The sequence below is a fragment of the Arachis hypogaea genome, chromosome 17, assembly GCF_003086295.3.
Source record: "Arachis hypogaea cultivar Tifrunner chromosome 17, arahy.Tifrunner.gnm2.J5K5, whole genome shotgun sequence".
NCBI lineage: Eukaryota > Viridiplantae > Streptophyta > Magnoliopsida > Fabales > Fabaceae > Arachis > Arachis hypogaea.
Window position 1 is genome coordinate 23,214,309 of NC_092052.1, and position 22,584 is coordinate 23,236,892.

The following is a 22,584-nucleotide window of genomic DNA, read 5'->3' on the forward strand; positions in this document are numbered from 1 at the left end:
GCTACTGCCCGACTTCCTACTGCGAGGTATAATGTGAGTGGTTCTCCTTCCCGTGGCTGAGTTAGGATAGGTGGTTGTCCGAGGAATCTTTTGAAATCTTGGAAGGATTGCTCGCACTCTTTTGTCCATTCGGACTTTTTTCCTTTCCTTAGAGTAGCGTAGAAGGGGAGAGATCTTATTGCCGATCTGGCTAGAAATATGGACAAGGCTGCCAGCCTCCCATTGAGTTGTTGTACTTCTTTGACAGAAGTCGGGCTCTTCATGTCGAGTATGGCCCGTCATTTATCCGGATTTGCCTCTATTCCTCTTTGTGTGAGCATAAAACCCAAGAATTTGCCAACTTCTACTGCGAATGTGCATTTTGCAAGATTGAGTCGCATGCCATGCTTTCTTATAGTGTCGAACACCTGAGTCAGGTCGGACAATAGCATCTCCTCACTTTGTGTCTTTATTAACATGTCGTCCACATAGACTTCCATAATTTTTCCGATTTGATCGGTAAAGATTTTGTTCATTAATCTCTGATAAGTAGCTCCCGTATTTTTTAGACCAAAAGGCATGACAATGTAGCAGTAGTTTGCTTTTGGGGTTAAGAATGAAGTTTTTTCTTGGTCGGGTGGATACATTGGGATTTGGTTGTATCCCGAGTATGCGTCCATCAACGAGAGATATTTATATCCGGAGGAGGCATCTACCAGAGCGTCGATACTTGGGAGTGGATAAGGATCTTTTGGGCAGGCTTTGTTGAGATCGGTGTAATCGGTGCACATTCAACATTTCCCATTTGATTTTTTCACCAAGACGACGTTAGCTAGCCATAATGGATACTTAACTTCTCTTATGAATCCTGTCTCTAGTAGAGCTTGTAACTGTTCTTCCACAGCTCGGGATCATTCTTGCTCAAGCTTTCTTCGCCTTTGTTGTACTGGCCGAGATCCCGAGTAGACTGCCAACTTGTGGCACATTAATTTGGGGTCTATACCTGGCATGTATGCTGCTTTCCATGCAAAGAGGTCGACATTATCTCGTAAGAACTGTACGATTGATTCCTTTATGTCTCCCTTTAGGTTCGTACCAATATTGGTTGTTTGGTCCGGGATATCTCCGATCTGGATTTTTTCTATTTCACCTTCGGGTTGTGGGTAGAGCTCTTCCCGCCTCTGAACTTCACCAAGTTCAATTGTGTGGAATTCTTCTCCTCTGCCTTTGAGATTTAGACTTTCGTTGTAACAGCGGCACGCCATCTTCTGGTATGCTTTTATTGTAGCTATCCCTTCTGTAGTTGGGAATTTCATGCATAGATGTGGAGTCGAGACTATTGCGCCGAGCTGATTCAATGTTGTCCGACCTATTAGGGCGTTGTAGGCAGAGCTTACGTTGACCACGATGTAGCCTATTTTGAGCGTTCTTGATTGGTTTCCCTTCCTGAAGGTTGTATGTAATGAGATGTATCCGAGTGGTTGCACTGGGGTGTCTCCCAGTCCGAACAGACTGTTCAGATATGCTCTAAGTTCTTTTTCTTCTAAGCCGAGCTTGTCGAAGGCAGTTTTGAACAAGATGTCGGCGGAGCTCCCTTGGTCTATCAGTGTGCGGTGGAGATTTGCATTTGCCAGTATAATGGTGATGACCATGGGATCGTTGTGTCCTGAGATGACACCGGATGCGTCTTCGTTGGTGAAGGTAATGGCAGGGATGTCGAGTGCTTCCTCCTTCCCCTCGACATGATATACTTCTTTGAGATATCTTTTGCGAGATGATTTGGAGATTCCTCCTCCTACAAACCCTCCGTGTATCATATGGACGTGCCTTTCTGGTGTGCGAGGTGATCGCTCGGTTCGTCCGACATCCTCGTCCCTTCTTGTTTTTCTTTGCTCGTCGTCCCGGGTGGCCAGATACCGATCTAATTTTCCTTCTCTTACTAATTTTTCTATGACATTTTTTAAGTCAAAACATTCGTTGGTGGAATGCCCACGGATTTGATGGTATTCACAATATTCGGTTCGATTTCTTCCTCCTTTTTTGCCTTTGAGTGGTCGAGTTGGGAGTATTTTTTCTGTATGACAGACTTCTTTGTAGACGTCCACAAGGGACACCCGAAGCGGGGTGTAATTGTGGTATTTTTTTATTTTTTTCCCATGTCGATCTTCCTTCCTTTTGGATTCTTTATCCTTGTCCCGGGGGGATAGGAAAATTCGGATTTTGAGGTCTCTCCTAGCCGAGAATTTTTCTCCATATTGATGTATTTCTCCGCTCGTTCTTGCACTTCGTTCAGAGATGTGGGGTATTTTTTGATATAGATTGGCTAAAAGGTCCCTCTCGTAGGTCATTGATGAGGCCCATGATGGCGGCCTCTGTTGGTAGGCTTTGTATGTCTAGGCATGTTTTGTTGAATCTTTCCATGTAGTTGCGAAGACTTTTCCGATCTCCTTGCTTGATTTCTAATAGACTGGGGGCGTATTTAGCCTTATCTTTTTTGATGGAGAATCTGGCCAGGAACTTTTTGGCTAAGTCGTCGAAGTTCGAGATGGACCTAGGAGGTAGATTGTCGAACCATCTAATCGCTGTCTTTGTCAGAGTTGTTGGAAAGGCTTTGCAGCGAACTGCATCTGAGGCGTCGGTGAGGTACATTCTACTTCTGAAATTGCTGAGGTGATGGTTGGGATCTGTAGCGCCATCGTACAAAGTCATATCCGGGAGCTTAAAGTCCTTCGGGATTTTGGTCTTCATGATTTCCTTGGTGAATGGATCTTGATCCTTGCGGGAGCTATCCTTATGAGAGGATTGATTATCTTTGGCCTTGAGATCGGCTTCGATTTTTAGGAGTTTATCCTCCAATTTCCGGCATCGTCTTATTTCCCTTTGTAGGTTTTTCTCAGCTTCCCCTTGATGCTCCGCCCCTTTTTCGAGTTGCTTCAAGCGATCCTGGAGTGCCTCCATGGCTTCCATAGTTGGTGAATTGCCGTTTTTGTTAGGTTGAGGAATATCTTTTGCTGTGGTGTCCGTGTTTTTGTGCGGCATTCTATCTTCCAGATCTGAGTTGTGATCGTTGTCATGATCGTCCGCCATAGTGACGGGATGACTTCCGAGTCTCCGGCAACGGCACCAATGTTCCGGGGGTTACCTGAAACTGTAGGTCGATCTCGGACGAGATCTTCTGTGCTGGTCGGAGATGACGTGTCCGGCTGGTGGGTGGCGGCCGGAGCTGTCGTGTCCGACTTGTGGGACTGGCTGCATTGCTGATCCTTCGTCACTGGAGGGTGGGGGTACCTGCAAGGGACTCCGATGCTTAAGTTAGCAAGGGTATTAGCAGGTTTTATGTAGAATCAGAGTATGAGTTATACCTGGGTGCTCCAGTGTATTTATAATGGTGTAGAGTGACCTTTTTAGATAAGATAAGTTAGTTATCTTATCCTTTGGGTGAGGTCAGTTTATCTTCAAGGGAACCACCCTTATCCGTATAGGCTTGGGCCGCCTTATGGTCTGGGTCATGTTCCTTGAATTGGGCCCTTTTTGGGCTTTTCTGTCGGTTTGGCCGAGCTCTTTGAGAAGAGGTCGGATGATCTGACCTGAAAAGGTTGGTCGTTTTGTTGCTAATCATCCCGGGTTGGATAGCTCGACCTAGGGTATGAACAATAACAATCCTGTATTTTTAATAGAATAAAATACTCTTACATAAAAGATTAATTAATATTATATGATAGTATTATAAATTAAAAATTTAAATTTGATTTAAAAAAGATTAAAATACCCTTTTAATTAATTACAAAAAAACTAACGTGCTTTTTTAAAATTACTTTTAAAAGGACTAAAATTCCCTTTTAAAATTAAGATTGTTTAACCTTATTAGAATTTAGAATTTAGATTTTATTTTAAAGTACCAAAATATCCTTTTGGTTAAATTACGTATATTATTTTTATTAATGCCAGAATTTGTCTTATTTAGTATTCATTAATTGTCGTAATAATTAATAAATGATAAATAAAATAAATTATGCCTACTTTTGACTAATATTTTTTTGTTATCAAATATTTTTGTTTATTAATAAGGTTCGATTAAAAAGTGAACAAATAAACAGTTAGCGTTAAACTATTACCGTAAATAACTTTTACTTTACCGAATATCTTTGCTCTTTAGACTCTCTTCTCTTTCTTCTTGCTTGAGCCTGATACCTTTTAAAATGAATGGCCATTGAGTAATATAAAATATGAATTTTATACTCTATATAGGATAGGATGATAGAATTTCTATTTTTGTTTATAAAAGAACTGGTTAGAAATATGATGAGTATTTGATTGGGGAAGTAAAATTTAACTAATTAAAATATGAAAGAGAATATGACATTTTTGTCTCTGATGAGATATTTAAATAACACTTTTTTTTTTTCATTTTTAAAATATACATTATCTTCTTTTATAAGAATTAAATAACATACATTTTAATTCATTTGATTAAAATATTCTTTTAATAATTCTTATTAAAATTATATATATTAGTAATAATAATATTAAATATATATTTATTATTAATATAATAAATTTAATTTATTTTTAATATTTTAACTTGTTACAAAATATTTAATTTAAAATTTTGTATATATTTCTTGATTAATAATAAAATATTAAAAATAAATAAAATTATTACATTAACAATAAATATATTATTATTACTATTACATAATATAAAATATTTTCACTTTTAACAAAAACATTTAATCTAAAATTTTTATATATTTCATGATTAATGATAAAAATATTAAAAATAAATAAAATATATTATAATAATAGATGTATTTTAAAAATTACTACTTTTACTACTATAATAATATTAGTAATAATATAAAATATATATTCCTATTAATGTAATAAATTTTAACTAATTTTAATATGTTTTTTATTAATCATGAAATATATAAAAAAAATTTTGAATTAAATATTTTTTAATAAGTTAAAATATTAAAAATGAATAAAATTTGTTATAATAATAATAAGTATATATTTTATATTATTATTTCTTTTTTAAAATAATAAAATAATTATTTCTCCCCTCCCTGCAAAGTTTTATATTTTGTTTTCTTTTTATATAATTTTTTATATTTTGCAGTTTTATTTAATAATTTAACTTTTTTTAACCCAAGGTTTACGTCAAAAACTCATGCAATATATATTTTAGATAAATATTTAGATATAAAAATAATTATCACAAATTTATATATAAAAATAATTTTTATTTTAATCAAATGGACTAAAATATATATTATTTAACTTTTGTAAAGAGAAGAGTGTATATTTTAAAAGTAAAAGGAAAAGAAGTGTCATTTAGACATCTTACATAAGAGAGAAATATTATTTTCTCAATATAAAAATATTAAAAGCGACATTTTGATAAAAAAAAAAATAACTTACTATTTTTAATCATGAAAGAAACAAATACTGATAATTCTAATTATAAATTATGTAAACTAATTTAATATTCATCAAAAAATTGGGATAACTCAATAAATTACCTAAAAATATAGTAATTTGCTAAGCATTTTTATCAAACATTCCGAAAAAATTTGTCACCCTAATCAATCTTTGATGGTATCAAATTAATTTACATATTTTATGATTAAAATTGTCTGCACACAAATTTTTTGTGATAGAAAATAGTAGATCTTTTATAATTTACACTAATTGAAAATAAATAAATTTTTATTTAAATTAAGAAAAAGGCCTTTAAATGAGTTTAACATACCCAAAGAAATTGACAACTTGATTATTAAAATGAATATTATGAAATATATATATATTGACATGAAACCTTATTTGCATTCAGCTTCTCTATAAATTAAAGAGTCCTTCCGACCTTCCATAAACAATTTTATTGTAACACATTTGGTTTGCCCTTTAAGACAATCGAAATCACAATTTTGACATTAAATTAATTAAACGAGGGATAAGTTTATTGCGGTGATAAGTTTGCTATGGATATATCTCAATGAGGGACCTTAATCATAGAATTGGAGTTATTTTATAGTTACTAAATCCAGCAGAAACTATTAATTTGGCCCATTCTTTTTCATCTCTCTCCTTTCCAGTCTGCAACACCATCATCAGCATGTCAAAGAAGAGTTGTGTTTCAACAGATTTATCATCACCACCACCTTTTTTCTCATCTTCCATTATTATCATGTCTATGATAATAACCTTTCCTCCTTTGCCTTTGCTCGTGATTGCTTCCTTGCAATTTTTCAATATGTTCAAACATTCTTCGTCATTCCAGTCATGCAAAATCCACTGCATTTGTATTCAAAGAAAAAGTTATTGATCAAAATCAATAGAAAGAGTTTGATTATTCACTGCTACTCATTCATCTTGTTTACTTTAGTAAACTATGTGATCACATGCGGATTTTATTTTATTGTTTTATATATTACTGTAGAAAAATTCAAATATAGATACGAAAAGAATATGAGCTAAAGTGTATCTATAAGAGTAATCAGGTCCACCAAAAAAATGCAACCACATGCAGACATGCTACTTACGTCAAGGGTCAATTAGTTAGTTGTTATTAGTTCTTTATTAGTGGTCCCTTCAGACAGGTTCATTATTATATGACTATACGTGTGTGTGATTAACATCGTATATATGACATAAAAATCTAGCATACCAAAAGAAATATCATCAACCCAATTATGCCTAATTAAATTTCTATTTTTGACATATTTAACGCATGCTTTATAATTATCATTATTATTAATTTATTATTACATGCCATTTTTAGGGGTTTCTTAACAATTGAATAAGAACTCAATATTATTTGATACAAATGAAACCAATGATATAGTACACTTAATTAAGAAAAAGGGATTATTATAGATAGAAAATCTAAAATAAAAACGTAAAATTCATCAAATTTAACAATAGTTAATTTAAATGAGTTTTTTCTTGTGTAAAAGTTCTATTATACAAAAAATTAATAGGAAAAATAAAAATAATACACCAAATTCTAAAATTTATAGGGAAAGATATTTAAAAAACACATTAAAAAATGTAAAATGATACAACGTATTATTTATGGTAGTCACTCATATAAAGACACATAAAACATCTTTTTTTAAAAATCTTTTTTAGCAATTAAAATTTAACACATATAATCGATTAAATCGGATTATTTTTATCAAAATTAGACCGGACAAATCGATTTAGCTAAAAAATCAGTAACTAACTTTTGAATCAGTCTAAATTAATATTTTTTTATAAAAAATGACTACAATACTCCTATTAAAGAAAATGACTAAAATATTTCTATTATATATATTTTGAGAACTCTAAATCGTAACCCTTTTCTTCTTTCTATTGTCACTCTAAGGTTAGGATTTAGAAATTTTAAAATATATATATATATATATATATATATATATTAAGAGTATTTTAGTCAATTTTTATAATAAGAGTATTGTAGTTAGCTTCTATAAAAAAGAATATTAATTTAAATCGATTTAAAATTTGTTTTATCGATTTTTTGGTCAAATTAATTTGTCTAATCTAATTTTGATAAAAATAACATAGTTTAATCGATTATATATATGTATGTATGTATGTATGTATGTATGTATGTTGAATTTCAATTATTAGATATATGAGTGGCTCCCATTATTTATTACACAAAGTTTAAAAAGATATCGTACTCAACTAATAATATAATATACGTAGCTTAAACTGATATTTGCACAGCTTGAATCTATGATTTTAAAAGTATACATAAACAACTTAATTATTCTAAAAAATGAAAGCAAGTGATACTATTTTATTACCTTCAACAAAATGGCATTAGAGGGAGGAATAGCCTCAAGCATGTCCCCTCCAATATATTTAAGGTTGTCACTTCCTTCCAAGTCAGCAACAACATGTGGGAGGTCAAATACAGTGCAATCTAACTGTGGGAATGATTTGGCTATGGCCTTGGCGAAAATTCCAGTGCCTCCACCAACATCAACCAACGATTCCAAACCCTCAAACACACCCTTGCACTTGTCATCAAGTAACAACTTGCTAACCAATCGAGCATCACTTGCCATGGCATCATTGAAAATTTCATTGAATTTAGGCTCATGACAAGCGTATGCCCAAAACACTTCCCCATGTTCTGTTTCAAATGGTATGGGATTGTTACTTTGGAACCATGTGGACAATTTATGCCATGGTTTTGTTAACATTGGATCAAGCATGACAAGTAAGAACGGTGTCACACTTAAGGGGTTGTCCTTAAGCAGAAGCATGGATGAATCAGTTAACACATACCCAACTTCCGCGTCATCGTTGGCGACATTCTTCGTTCCAAAGAAGCCGGAATGGATTAAGATTCTCATCAAACGTTGGATGGAGGAGGATTTTGATGGGTGGATTGGAAGTGAAGCTATGAGTTGTGAAAGTGGCATGGGTTGACCATAATTGTGAATGGCATCAGGTATGCCTAATTCAACAGCACATTTAAGAGACATAGAGTTTATGAAATTGAATATGTGATTCCATATGTGGCTTTGAGCTTTAAGCAGTTTTGCTGCCTGCATTTCACTTTGGAATTCCATTATGTTTCTTATGAAATAATGCTAGATCAATGGTATTTATAATTGTAGTATGGAACCCCATACTAAGGTATATATTTATAAGGCAATGGGTTGAACTAGTCTAGCTTTTTTCCTTTCCCTTTTTCTCCTAAATAAGTCACATAAAATATCATGGTATTATATCAGGTTTTTTTATTTATATAAATTAAATAATTATATTATTTACCGATTTTTATTATTTTCAGTGTTTTTACCGAAATCTATTTTTAAGCATATTTTATTTACAGTGTAAATGAATAAATTTTGTACGTATTTCATTTACACTGTAAATGAAATATAGTGCATTTCGTTTACAATGTAAATAAAATATAGTGAATATCATGAGGCGTGTATATTTTATTTACAGTGTAAATGAAATACGTGCAAAATATACTGTAAACAAAATATGAGTACTTGTAATTATAAAAAATTTAATTTTTATAAGTATAAAATATAATTTTTAAAATGATAAAATGGTATTAAAAATATAATTTTGACCGATTTAAAAAATAAAATTAGTTTATATAAAAATATAACTTATAATTCTACCTTAATTAATTTATATCTCATCTATATTTAAAAATTTAAATTAATATTTTTTTCACGTTATTTTATAAATAGGAACGTTTCAATTAACGAGCGATTTCTATAACAACCCAAAATTTTAAAAATTAAATAATAAGTTATTTATGATTTATTATTTTATTTAAAAAAATATTTTTTTAAAGTAATTAAATTAAATTTTATGATATTTTGAATTTAAAATTTATTAAAATTTTTAAATAATTTTTATTATAATAAGATATTTTAAAAATAAAAATAAAAGAATTATATTATTATTATTATTATTATTATTATTATTATTATTCGAAAAAAAAAAAAGAAAGAAAGGCCACAACGTGGCTTAGATATGCATTACATATATATATATATATGAAATTAAAACATGCTTATATGCTTAGGTATAAATAAATATATATATGTATATATAATCAAAGGTAAAGAAATGAAAGACGTGGTTGTTATGCATACATATATATGTATAATGGTTATACGTTTTATTAATTAAGACACATTGCCACCATTCATTAATCGTATCACTATCTAATATTCATTCTTCTTTCTTGGAACCGAACCAAGATTTAAAGAAAGGAAAGAAAGAGAGACCGAGGGTGAGGGAGAAACCGTCACTCTCTTTGATCTTTTGTTTTTAATTTTTTGGGATTCATAACTCTAATAAAAAATCTAATCCGATAAAAGTGTACGTATCTTTTTTCTCTTCACGTTGACGTTATTTTTGTCCGGTAGAAGTTGACGGTGACGTAACTCTTTTTCCTCTCGAATTCGGCCAATTGGAGTTTTAGGAGGCAAAAACGATTTCCGACGTTTTCTTTTTCAGTGGCTCGATCAAAAATGTTTCTCCGGTATATCCATTGATTTGATTTCGCACAGAAGTAGAGTTGGTAACTTTATAATAATTGAATGTGAATTTAATAAGTGAATTGTTCGTTTGATTGATTATTGATTAAATTTGACTGAATTTATGTTGAATTTCTGTGATATATTGATGTATTTATGAAGTTCATGAATTGGCTGTGAAAAAATCAGTAAAGACTGAATTATTTTGGTAATTTTTGGGCTGGAATATCATTGAGAATAAAGTATAAATTGGTGAGGTGTGATAGCTGAGAGATTAAATTAAAAGTTACGAAAAATCGGTAACCGTAAAATTAAAAAACGGATTAAGATTTAAATGTATATTTTAAAAAGAAAATAAGGAGGGTTTCGGTTCTTGGTGAAGAGAAGAATCAATCAAGAAGAATTATCTTTGAGGAAATATACTTGTATTTTTATGAAAAGATTGAGTTTAATATTATAATTATATAAATTTTTCAGGTATTTTGAGTAATAAATAAAGTTCAGGGGTAAAACAGATATTTTATAAAAGTTCAGGATTATTTATATAAATATGGAACAAAATGAAGGTTTAAATATAATTTTATAAAATATTGAAGTCAAAAATAAAATATTAAAGAATTTGTGGTTTACAAAGTAATTAATAAAAATTTAAAAATATGTATTTATAAAATAAGCTTTAAGAGTATTACAAATATTATTTTAAATATTTGTTTAAAATTACTCATTTACATTAGAATAAATATTATTATTACAAATTACTATTTATCAAGATATTATTTTATAAAAATATTATTGTCTGTATTATGAAAAATAAAACAGAAAGTGATAAACAGACAAGTTTTATAAAAGTTTTAGAAAGACAAATCTAAGTTAAGGATCTCATGATCTCCTCTTCATAAAACATTTAGGGAAAGATGAGGGAAGAGTGTGGAGATAGTTTTTGATGTTAAAAGTAAGGAATTAAGAGAATGATGAGAAAAGAAAAGAAAAGAATTTAAAGAATCTCTACCACAGGAGAGTAGAGAATAGAAAAGAAAAGAAAGAAAGAATGAAAAGAAAAAGAGAGAAGCAGAGATGATTGTTTACCTGCTGAAAACGAAAAGAGATATAGTGGTGAGTTCACCGAGATTTGCTTCCCAGAGATACATCGGCCAATCTAGGGGATGGTCGCACCTGTAAGACAGAGGTTGCTTATAGAGGTTATCGCTACATACATTGGCTAGAAAGAGCCTCACCTGTAAGATAGAGGTTGCTTACAGAGGTTATGTTTGCATACATCGGCTCAAGAGAATCGCACCTGTAAGATAGAGGTTGCTTACAGAGGTTATGACACTGGAAACCAAACTCAGACAAAGGTTGCTGAGTTACGTCGGGAGCGGGTCGAAACCGACAAATGAGCTCATTACCTGCAGCAGGGATAGACATGCATCATTCTTGTTTGCGCATAGTTGTTTGTGGGTGTGTTTCTTGTGATTGTGGGTGTGCTATACGATTGCTTGATTTCTGTGTCCTTTGTTTGTTAAGTCTAGATGTATTCTATTGCACGTTGCTGTTGGCTATGGTAATAAAATGAGTATAACTATACACTCCAACCCTACTAAGAATTCTCCAATTCTTACCTCCTATCTCCATCCCTTTCAGCTACAAGTGTAAAGGTTTAATACAGAGTTACAGGAGCATAGAAGATTATGTTCACGAGTTGAGTTTTTAGAATTTACTTTCCCCTCATCGTTTATTGTTTTAAGTTTTTAGAGGGGATAGGACTTGTATTTGAGAACCTTGAGATAAGCCTATGTTAATTATATTTGTCATCATAAGGTACTATATCAAATCTTGACTCAACAATCTCCTTCTTGAAGACAAACATGATTATACTTAATTAAGGAGAGAGTGTATGAATGACTTTCCTAAAATTTCAACAAGTTGACAAAGATGGATAAGGGTCTGTGTCCCTTAACCATCTCTCCCGGATTCGATACTCATTGGAGGATGGGAATGGAGCTTGCTTGCTTGGGAGGGTCGCCCACTTTGTGCCTCTACAATACCCGAGGGATTAGTCATTAGGCTTCCGTCTTGATGGATATCCTGGTGCAAACCAACTTCTCCTGTTTATGAGCATTCATCAATCAAATAATAGTTTAATCTTTACTTTCTCTCCCTTTTTCTCGCGGCCCAAAATGAGCCATGATTGGCGCTCCGAAAAATTATCCCCCTAGCAAGCCTAACAAATTCAAAGATAAGTTGAATAAAAAAGTTACAAATATTTTTAATAAATTTACAAGTACTAAAATAAATAGTTACACATTATTTTTAACAAAAACATAAAATAGATCAATATGGTTGGATCCTGCCTGTGACATATGGAGCATATAACGTCTAGGAACACGACAAGGACTAGGTACTCATTGTAGATAATCATTCTTTAATAGAAAGTCTCATATTTGAGTATTCGTTCGTGAAAAATATTTTTAGAAAGGAAAAATGGACAAAAGTACACATAAATTTTCACACGCTGAACAGATGTACACTCAAATTTTTAATGAGTCATCTGTACACACCAATATCAAGCACCATTGTCATTTCTACCTTTTCGTCGTCTGGGTAACTTCTCCAATGGTAGCGAATAATTTTTTCAGAGGTAGTGACTGCCAGGTGACTCTGTGCATTGTGTGAAATGATCCTTTTGATAACGACACATTGAAAACTAAATGATAAATGATTAGATTTGTTAAATTTGAATTAAAAAAATTTTACAAGTGATTTATAATCTTCATTCTTTTCCTTTTTTCTCCAAAAAGTAGATGTAGATTAAGGGATATAACTCAAAAATAGCTGCTAGGACTATGTTCGAAGTAAATTTTGAAAAAAAAAAGAAAAGAATGAAGATTCTAAATCACTTGTAAATCTTTTTTCATTATTAAAATTTAACAAATTTAATAATTTATCATTTTGTTTTCACTATATCATCAAAAGGTTCATGTCACACCATGTATAGAGCCACTTGGCAGTCACTATTGCCAAAAAAATTATCCAAACGACAAAAGAATAGAAATGACAACAAAGCTTGATATTAGTATGTACAGACGACTCATTAAAAAATTGGAGTGTACATCTGTCCACTGTATGAAAATCCATATGTACTTTTGTCCATTTTTCCTTTTTAGAAAAATGGAGTGAGTTTTGCAATTCAATGACTAGATAATACATCTATAATCTACATGAGACCATATAAATATTATTATCAAAGTAATTTTTATTTAAAAAATAGTAATTTATATATTTAAGTGAATCAATAAGAGAGTTCTCAGTACAGAAATCAAATCAATTAATCCATACCGGGAGGCTCCACCTCTAAGGGTAGCTCTTTCCTCTCGTGTGTCCACACAGAAAAATAGATCCAACGTGTGGCCTACACGTTAGGCTAGCAACGCCCCTGCTAGCCGAGGTCTGAGTTAGATGCATCTAAGTTAACATCATAACCGCCGCTAACTACGGTTTTTTTAATACGAGCCTCCCAAACCAATTCAAAACATATAATTTCAAATACAACAAATCTTTAATCTTTCAAATATATAAGGTATCAAATCAAATAATACTTTCTCATCTAAAATCTTTTTTAATCATACATTTTCAATCATAAGAAATGTCAAATATATTTTACAATTTCAGAGTATATAAGTGAGTATCAACAATACTTCAATGTTTCAAAAATACATATCCAAATAAAATCAAATATTCTAAAATAATGCAAAAACTTCATCAAACATGTATACAGTCTTATGTGCAGATTGAAAATCTGAATTTCACAAAAATAAATATTCAGTTATAATAAATCCATTATTAAGATCAAATTCAAATCCTTTACTAGTAACTTTGTAAGTATAGTCATAAATTCAAACAGAATATATCAAAATAATCATAGATGCAAAGACAATTAATTATAAATGTAAAACCTACTCACAACTTGGTCCCAATGGACCAAAGAGACTGAACTCGAGTGACAAATTAAAAGGTAAAAAAGGTTGGAATAGAATAGAACGAAAGAGCTCAGAATTAGTGGCAGCAACTTCCACAAATACATCGTAGATGTAATCATAACATCAACGAATCTAACCGTTCCATGACAACACCAATATCAGTACTCAAGGTAATTTTCAGCAGAAACATAGCAAAAGTAGAGTGATAGTACTAAAACAGAGACATATATTATTGTAACTAAGACAAGAGCATGTAACAAAAGAACAAAATGCAGTAGATTAAAGGTGGAAGCATTACAGTTTCACGAATGGAATCAGAACAGGAAAAAATGGTGCTGATTCAGAGACAAGACTGAAGGGGATGTGGGGCTAAGTAAGACCAACACAGCGACTGAGACAGTTCATCAGCAGCAACGCCAGTGATGCTCCCCCGACGGCAAGCTCCTAATGGCGACAACATACGTGACGATGGTGAATGGCTCCTCCATTGCGACTCTCTCTTCCTCCCTTCTCTAGCCAGCTCATTCTCAATCTCCACCTCTTCATTCAGCAATGATGGCAGCCCCCGACAGAAATGGCGGTAACCTCAACGGCGATGACTTGTTCGAGACGGAGGCGCCCTCTTCTTCCTCGCCGCGGTTTTTCCTCCTCCGTGAACCCCTTCTCTCTCTCTAAGAAGCTCTCTTAAGCTCAGCAACGGCTCCCTTCAATGATGACCCAGGTAACTACGGCAACAATGGATACTTTGGTGACGGTGACAAGGCTTGGTGGCACGGGATAGTGCCTCCTTCTCTTTCTCTCGCTCGCGTCTTCATTCTCCTCTCTCTCTCTCTAACTCGACGGTGGTGACGGCTTCCCCTTACTTCGCCGATGCCATTGTCTTCCCTTCTCTTCTCTCCTCGGTCTCTTCCTCTATTCTTTCTATCGTCTTCCCGTTCTCCCTCTTTGTAAACAAGTGTGTGCGTGTGTACGTGTGTGTGCGTGAGAGAGAGAGAGAGAGAGAGAGAGAGAGAGAGAGAGAATTAGGTTAGGTTTGGAAAAAGAGGGGTAAGAGTAGTTTAAAAATTTATAAAAATTAGAGGTGGAGTAGTAATTTAAAACCAAATATAATCCATTAAAATTACTTTAAGAACACTGTTTATTTATCAACTTACAAATTATTTTTAAATAAACACTCTAATTTAAAATTAGAGATAAATTAATTAATTTTCTTTTAGTTTATTAAAATAAACTAAATCCTAATTATTTAAATTAAATTCACAAATCCTTATTATTTTTCAATTACTAAAACTTTAAATTTTAGATATGAAAATACCTAATCATTATAAAAATTATATGAGTCCTAATTAATTTTAAACTCAGAGTCTCGTAACTTTGATTTAATTACTTTTTGGTAAAATAATTTTCTAAAAATAATCCTAAACAAATATAATAAACCATAAATAATTTATTATTTAATTTTCAAAAACTCGTGGTGTTACACTTTTGACATCAAGAAGGAAAATAAAGAAACGTATAAACATCAACAGTAGTAGCGGAACGATTTTGAAATTAAATTGAAAAGAAATTTTAAGAAAGATTTTTAAAATAAATAAGATGATTAATGCAAAATAAACTTTGAATAAAATTTGTTTTAATGCAATAAGAAAATATTTTGAAGTAAATGCAGAGATCACATAATCATTCAAAAAAGATATAAAGGTGGCAGCTTAAAAAAAAGAATTCGTTCATCATTTGCCCAAAAAATCTCCTCTTGACCCGAGAAATAAAAACTCAAAAAATTTTGTCAATTCAATAAATATATATCTATAGCATCTACAGAATCTGGTTACACCTTAGTTGCTGCACCTTGTCCAGTATTGTTTCCAACTTCTATATCATCCGAAATGTCATTTTTCCAATGGCTATGATTCGAAAATCACAAATCCACTATTATATTCACTTAGCTTGATGAAGAATGTAGACTTTCTGGTCAAGTACCTTGAACATCCACTATCAAGATACCATATGCCCTTACTCTTTTTTGGATGCAAGGCAAACCTACAATACTTTCAAGAAGTTTTTTAGGTATCCAAATTAACTTGGATTCTTTGATGTTAATTCTGCTTTATTTTCTAAGAACATTATAATTACAAAAAATATTATAAACATGATTACCAACTTTCTTTATTGAGGAGAATAATATTTAGCTCTATGACAATTGGAGCAAGTGTTGCTTTTTGCTGAAATTTTAGAATTGAGAGGAGGATTCTTGTTTTTTATATAAGTGCCCTTTTGAATTTTATGAAAAACTAGTTCGGTCCTTTTGGCTTTGGATGAGGAGGCTTCAAAATCATTTTTCAAATCTGGTTTACTTTCTCCACAAAACTAAGACCAGATTTTATGAAAATAGGTCTTTCATTTGCGAGAACTTTGTCCAAGTTTTCAGAACTTTGAGCAAAATTTGCTAAATCAATGTTTAAGTTCTTAATTCTCTCGTGCAATTCTTTATTTTCTGCAAGAATGTCACTTGCAGCAGCGGCCAAATTTCTCATTTTTAAATATTCTATTTCAATTTTTAAAAACTCATTTCCTATTTCAAAACACTAGAGGATTCAACTTTACTTAATTGTTCCTTGAGTTTGGCATTCTTCAATTTCAAGGCTTTATTTTCCTTTTTACATTTACTATATTTTTTAAAAAACTTTGCAGAATTTTCAATTAAATCTTCAATAATAAAATGTAATTGATCAGTTGAAAGTTTAGTATAATCTATCTCATCATAATCGATTTGATCAGTCATGAGACAAATTTGGATTTCATGGTCAGAGTCTTCTTTCTCAGTGTCATTTTCAAGATCCCCCCATAATGCCATTAGAACCTTCTTCTTCTCCCTTTTGTTGCTATCCTCTTTCTTCTTCTGTGGACAGATCGCAACTTCTTTACAGTGATGACAAATAACCTTTCTTTGGTCTCTTTTGAAGTCTTTTAAAAAAGATCCTTTTTTTTTTCTTTTTCACTTTGTCTCATCATTTTCGTAAGCTTTCTAGCGAAGGAGATGAGCTATCATCAGAGAGATCATCTTTTGATTCTTCATCCTTGGATGAGATCTTGGATTTTAGTGCAAGATTTGTTTACTTTAGTTCATGATGAGTTATTTCATAAGACAGTAGTTTTCCTCTCATACCGTCATAGGAGATTTCTTTCAGATTATTGCCTTCAGCAATTGCTATGCTCTTGATTTTCCATTTTTTGACGAGGCTTCTTAGAATCTTTCTCACGAGCTTTTCTTCAGTGTGTTTCTTTCCCATAATATCAAGATTATTGATGATTACGGAGAATCTTTCAAACATTTCATCTATGCCTTCATCTTCCTTCATGAGAAACATTTCATACTCCTTCGTAAACTTGTTAACTTGAGTTTCTCGAACTTGTTCAGTTCCTTCTTGAGTGAGTAGCAGCTTGTCCCATATCGTCTTTGTAGTTTTGCATCTTGAGACTTTTTCTAAATTCCTCAAAGCTAATTTCACAATGCATCAAATTGATAGATTTGGTATTTAACTCTATTTTCTTCTTGTCTCTATTATTCGATTTCATATCCTTTTTTGGATTCTTCATTGAGTTTGGTAGGAATGTCTAATTCATTGAGAATGATTCTAGATGTTATAATCAATAGATTGCACAAAAATTCTCATCTTTTCTTTCTAGTAGGCATATTTAGTACCATTAAAGAATGGTGGGCTATTGTTGGATTGTCCTTCCATTAGTGTAATAACCAGAAAAAAAATAAATAAATAGATAACATAGTGGAATCCACTCTTAGATATTTTTTTCTTCTTTCTCTAACCCTAGCTACACACTCTCTCACTCACTCACCTCCCACCGCCTCTCACACCCTCACTCACCTCACACCCTCTTCTTCACAGCACACACACCCAAACTTGACGGAGAAAGAAAGAAAGAAAAGAGAAAGAGAGAAGAGGGGAGAACGCAACAAGAGAAAGGAGGAGGAAGGAGGGAGCTGTCTACGCCGAGCCACCACGCGAGGAGAGAGAGAGCCTCGCCTCGTCATCGCCGGCCTGGAGCCCGCCGTTCGTCTCCCGTCGCGTCGCCATCAGGGGCCAGAACCGAGAGAGATGCATCTGAGAGAGGGGTCGAACGCGAGAGAGGAGACGCGGAAGAAGGGCTGCTGCTGTTTTGCCTCGCCGCTGTCGAATTGCTACAGCCGCCGTGCCTTGTCTCCGTCATCGCTGAGCTTCAACCGCCGCCATGCCAAGTTGCCGTCGCCATTGTTGAAAGAGAAGAAAGAGCTTAGAGAGAGAGAAATAAGATGTGCAAGAGGAGTCGCTGTGAATAGAGGGTTGTTCTGTCACCACTCTTGCTTTGCCGTTCGGGTGAACCTTGGTTACTATTGGAGCTGTTGGTGCTGCTGGAGCTGAACCGTTTCTATCACTAACCTAAACTATCGCCAGCTCCACCTTGTCGCTACCTCAATCCAAATCCTACGCTCATTTGTTCCATTCTATTTCAATCCTCCTCATCTTGGATTTTGGCACTCCGGGTTTGGTATCTTCGGTCCCTTGGGACCAAGTTGTGCGTAGGCTTTACATTTATAATTGTTTGATTGTGCATCTATAATTATTTTGACATATATCTATTATGATCTTTGAATTATACTCATTATATTTGCCTTTAACGATTTTAAATTAATTAGAATAATTGATTTATTAGAATTAAATAATTCATTTTTATGAAGTTTATACTTTCGGAACTATATATGAGACCATATATATTTTTGATGAAGTTTTGCATATTCTAAAATATTTGATTTTACTTGAATATTTATTTTTAAAGCATTGAAGTATTTATGGGTACTCACTTACTTTAAAGATTGTGAAATATGTCTGAAATTCTTATGATTGAAAAAGTATGATTAGAAAATATTTCTAATGAGAAAGTATAATATGATTTAATTTGCTTCGATACCTTATATATTTGGAAAATCAAAGATTTGTTGTATTTGAAATTATATATTTTGAATTGGTTTGGGAGGCTCATATTAGAAAACCGTAGTTAACGACTGCTATGACGTTAACTTAGATGCATCTAACTCAGACCCCAGCTAGCGAGGGTGTTGTTAGCCTAACGTATAGGCCACGCGTTAGATCTGCTATTCTATTAGGACACACGAGAGGAAAGGGCTATCCATAGAGGTGGAGCCACCCAAGTGTGGACTTTTGATTTGATTTCTGTATGAGAACTTCCTTATTGATTCACTTATTATATATTATCAACTATTATTTTCTAATTAAAATTATTTTGAATTAATGTTTGTATGATTTATAGATGTATTGTCTAGTCACTGAGTTGCAAAACTCACCCCATTTTTCTAAAAATATTTTTCAGGAACAATTACGTGTCTATGTGAGACTTTCTATTCAAGATGTAACGATCTGCAATGAGTACTTATTCATTGACAAGTTCCTAGATGTAAATATGCTCTATATGACACAGGGTCCAACCATTCTTAATTATTTTAATTTTTGTTAAAAATGTATAACTATTTATTTTAGAACTTGTAAAATATTTGCAACTTTCTTATTCAATTTATATTTGAGTATATTAGGCTTGCTATAGGATTATTTTCCTGAGCGCCGGTTATGACTCATTTTGGGCTGTGATAATTAGAGTGAACGCAACAATGCTGTTTGCCATGGATCGTTAACTCCAAGCTGTGAAGCTTGCCGCTTGAGCCTAAGCTCTAATGCCAATTGAAGGTTCCCAAGTGAGTTGAGAAGGGTGGTTAAATCAAGGAACCACTTTTAGACTTGAATAAACAAGTTATGCAGAATTCTGGTTTTACAAGATTATTTGCAATTTTGTCTCTTGATTATGCAGAACAAAAAATGCAAAAAACAGGGAAGGAGAAGAGTGATGCCTCGATATATCCTAGTTCAGCCACGAAGTGCAATGTGATCTACGTCCAGTCTTTACCACAACAATGGTAGAATTTCCACTGTAATCAAGACAGATTAAAATAACCAATTCCAAGAGACTCATACTACTCTTATAAACCATCTAAACTATCCCCAATTTAGTAAATCACCTAAGTGCTAACCTAACCTAGTTAAGAAAAACCAAGTGCACTCTAAGTCTCTAACCCAGCACACTTTCGAAATCAAAACTCTTAATTAAAGGTTAAATAGATTTTGTACGAAATACTCTCTTTGTCTTTTTTGTATCTCTCAAAGTAAGCTTAAATCTAGAAAAAAGAGAAGTAAAAACACACTAAAAAAAAAGTAAAGAATATTTTTTATAGTCTTCGATATGCATGAAAATGATTCCTTCTTCATTGATAATTCATCAACATATAGAACTTCATATCTCTTCTTTAATGTAAAAAAAACATTTTTTTTTTACATCAACTAGCCGTTGCACCATTTATGCTTGAGGCCATTGGCGTTGAAGGAGGGATCTTTCCTTTTTTATCCTTCAATTTAACATGCAGAAGCTCTTTATGATTATGATATTATTTTGGAGAGCTTTGATTGTTGTCTTGATTGTGCATAATCGGTCCAAACATAGACTGCTATCTTCCTCAATGATATACTCTTTAATGTGTTGATATAGCACAATTTCAGCTACCTTGATTATTATTCTTGATTGATTTCTACAATACTTATCATCATAATGGTTAGTTATAATAGCAAATAGTTACTTATGTTTCATCATAAGGTATCATATCAAATTTTGACTCAACAATTGTACAGTGATTGTTCTTACTTAAATTTGATTATTAATCGTTGGTGTTTCTTTTATTTTTTATTTTTTACCTTGAGTATCTTGTCTATAATTCGGGTTTATATTATTTGCACATAAATTGTTCTTGTTTTTAACACACTCACAAACTCTAAACTCGAGCTCAATACCCATAGGTTAGATAGAGTGATAAGTGGTGATGCTTTGTGAAACCTTCAGTTTTCGTATAAGCACATGAAAATCTCTCACTCAAATTTAACATCTTTTTTTCTGTATGAAAAAATTGTATACCACTAGCCAATGTTTTGCCGTCAGTAGAAAAATTTGAGGACCTAATAAGGAGTCTAGAGCCAACACTCTCACATTATATATACAATCTTAGAACCTTTCTTTAGGAGTTAAATCTTTGCATTTCTTTGAATGATTTTTATTGCCATTTTCTTAAATGCTAATTATGCTTTCTCATTTATTGCATATACATTGTCCAATTTTGCAAAGATATCATCAAATTTTCAACATGGATAACAGTAACATTTTTGGGTCAACTAATATAGTCACCGAAAAAAAAAGAGTGGTCGTACAATTGTCAGAGCGCACACAAAAAGAAAAAGGAGACAACCTACCTCTTAGGATTGAAATTGCATTGCTTCATGATGAAAAATGTGATTTTGAGTCAAATAATTTAACAGTGATTAAGTAAATATGGTCTCAAATGAAAAGGCAAGAAGAGTTTTGTTGAAAAGTTTGGAGATATTCCTTGTCTCCTCTTCATTCCTATCGATACTCAACTGCTAAGGGCTATACTCCAATTTTTGGATCCCTCATATCAGTGTTTCACATTCAATCAATTCGATTTGACACCAACTATCGAGGAATACTCCAAGTTATTGAATAAAAAAATGTTCCTAAAATTTATTGTTATAACCAGAAAAAGACACCTAAGCGAGCTTTATCACAACTTATGCGGATTCATGCCAAAAAGCTTGAAAATCATGAGGATCGATGGACAAAATTTGGATGCAAGTTTTCTTTTCCAGTATATACAGAGTCATATTGATGATGACAAGGGATTGACAATGTACACATTAGCTATCAATGGTCTCGTGGTATTTCCAAGAGTTAGAGGTCAAGTAGATAGACATGTGATAAAGCTATTCGATCAAATAACTCATGGTGTACATCCAAGTTTGGCTATTTTATCAGAAGCCATTAGATCGCTTAACCATTGCCGACATCACCCTAAGAGCAAATTTTAGGGTTGCTCCCAATTGCTCATCGTTTGGATGATCATTCATCTCGTTGGCTTAGAAGAATTTGGATATCCCATTATCAAATGTAATAAGTATACTGGATTTAAGATTCCTTTATACGAGCATAATAATGTAAGATGGTTCTATCAGTCACCAATCCAAGATCAATGGGTAAATTTCTTTTTGAGGATACAGGATGTCATCTGGCGCATGAGTTGGCTTCCTTTAACGTATACGATTTATTGTTGCAGGAATAAACCCTGGGTTCACCTGTCGGTCCTTGGAGTGTCACTAGCTATGCTCCTGCACTGGTCAAAAGACAAGTAGGCTCTCTCTAATTCATCCCTATGACCCATGATCTCCTTGATATGTATTTTACGTACGAGATTCTTAACACAGCATGTAAGGTCAAAGAAATCATTACTGATTGGAAAGATGTTAGATATGTAAAATCTGGCGTACCAACATTAGGCACTACTCCTGGATATCCATTATGTCAAGCTAACAGAGGTAAAGGGTTTAAGGCTCCTGTGATCATTGGACTCTAGCTTCCAATGCACGTTTAAAGACCCTATACATTATAAAGCAGAAGCAAACTATAGATATGAAGAT

At 32.7% G+C, this 22,584-nt stretch overlaps 1 protein-coding gene across 1 annotated transcript; it reads right to left on the reverse strand.

The window, feature by feature from the left end:
• Window positions 1-5,755: 5,755 nt before the first annotated feature.
• Window positions 5,756-8,639, reverse strand: LOC112767390 (trans-resveratrol di-O-methyltransferase). The gene is made up of 2 exons (XM_025813251.2): window positions 7,797-8,639; window positions 5,756-6,276 (listed from the first exon to the last, which is right to left on the reverse strand). Exons 1-2 carry the CDS (start codon window positions 8,568-8,570, stop codon window positions 5,992-5,994), a joined length of 1,059 nt encoding a protein of 352 aa, XP_025669036.1. The 5' UTR covers window positions 8,571-8,639; the 3' UTR covers window positions 5,756-5,991.
• Window positions 8,640-22,584: the final 13,945 nt, after the last annotated feature.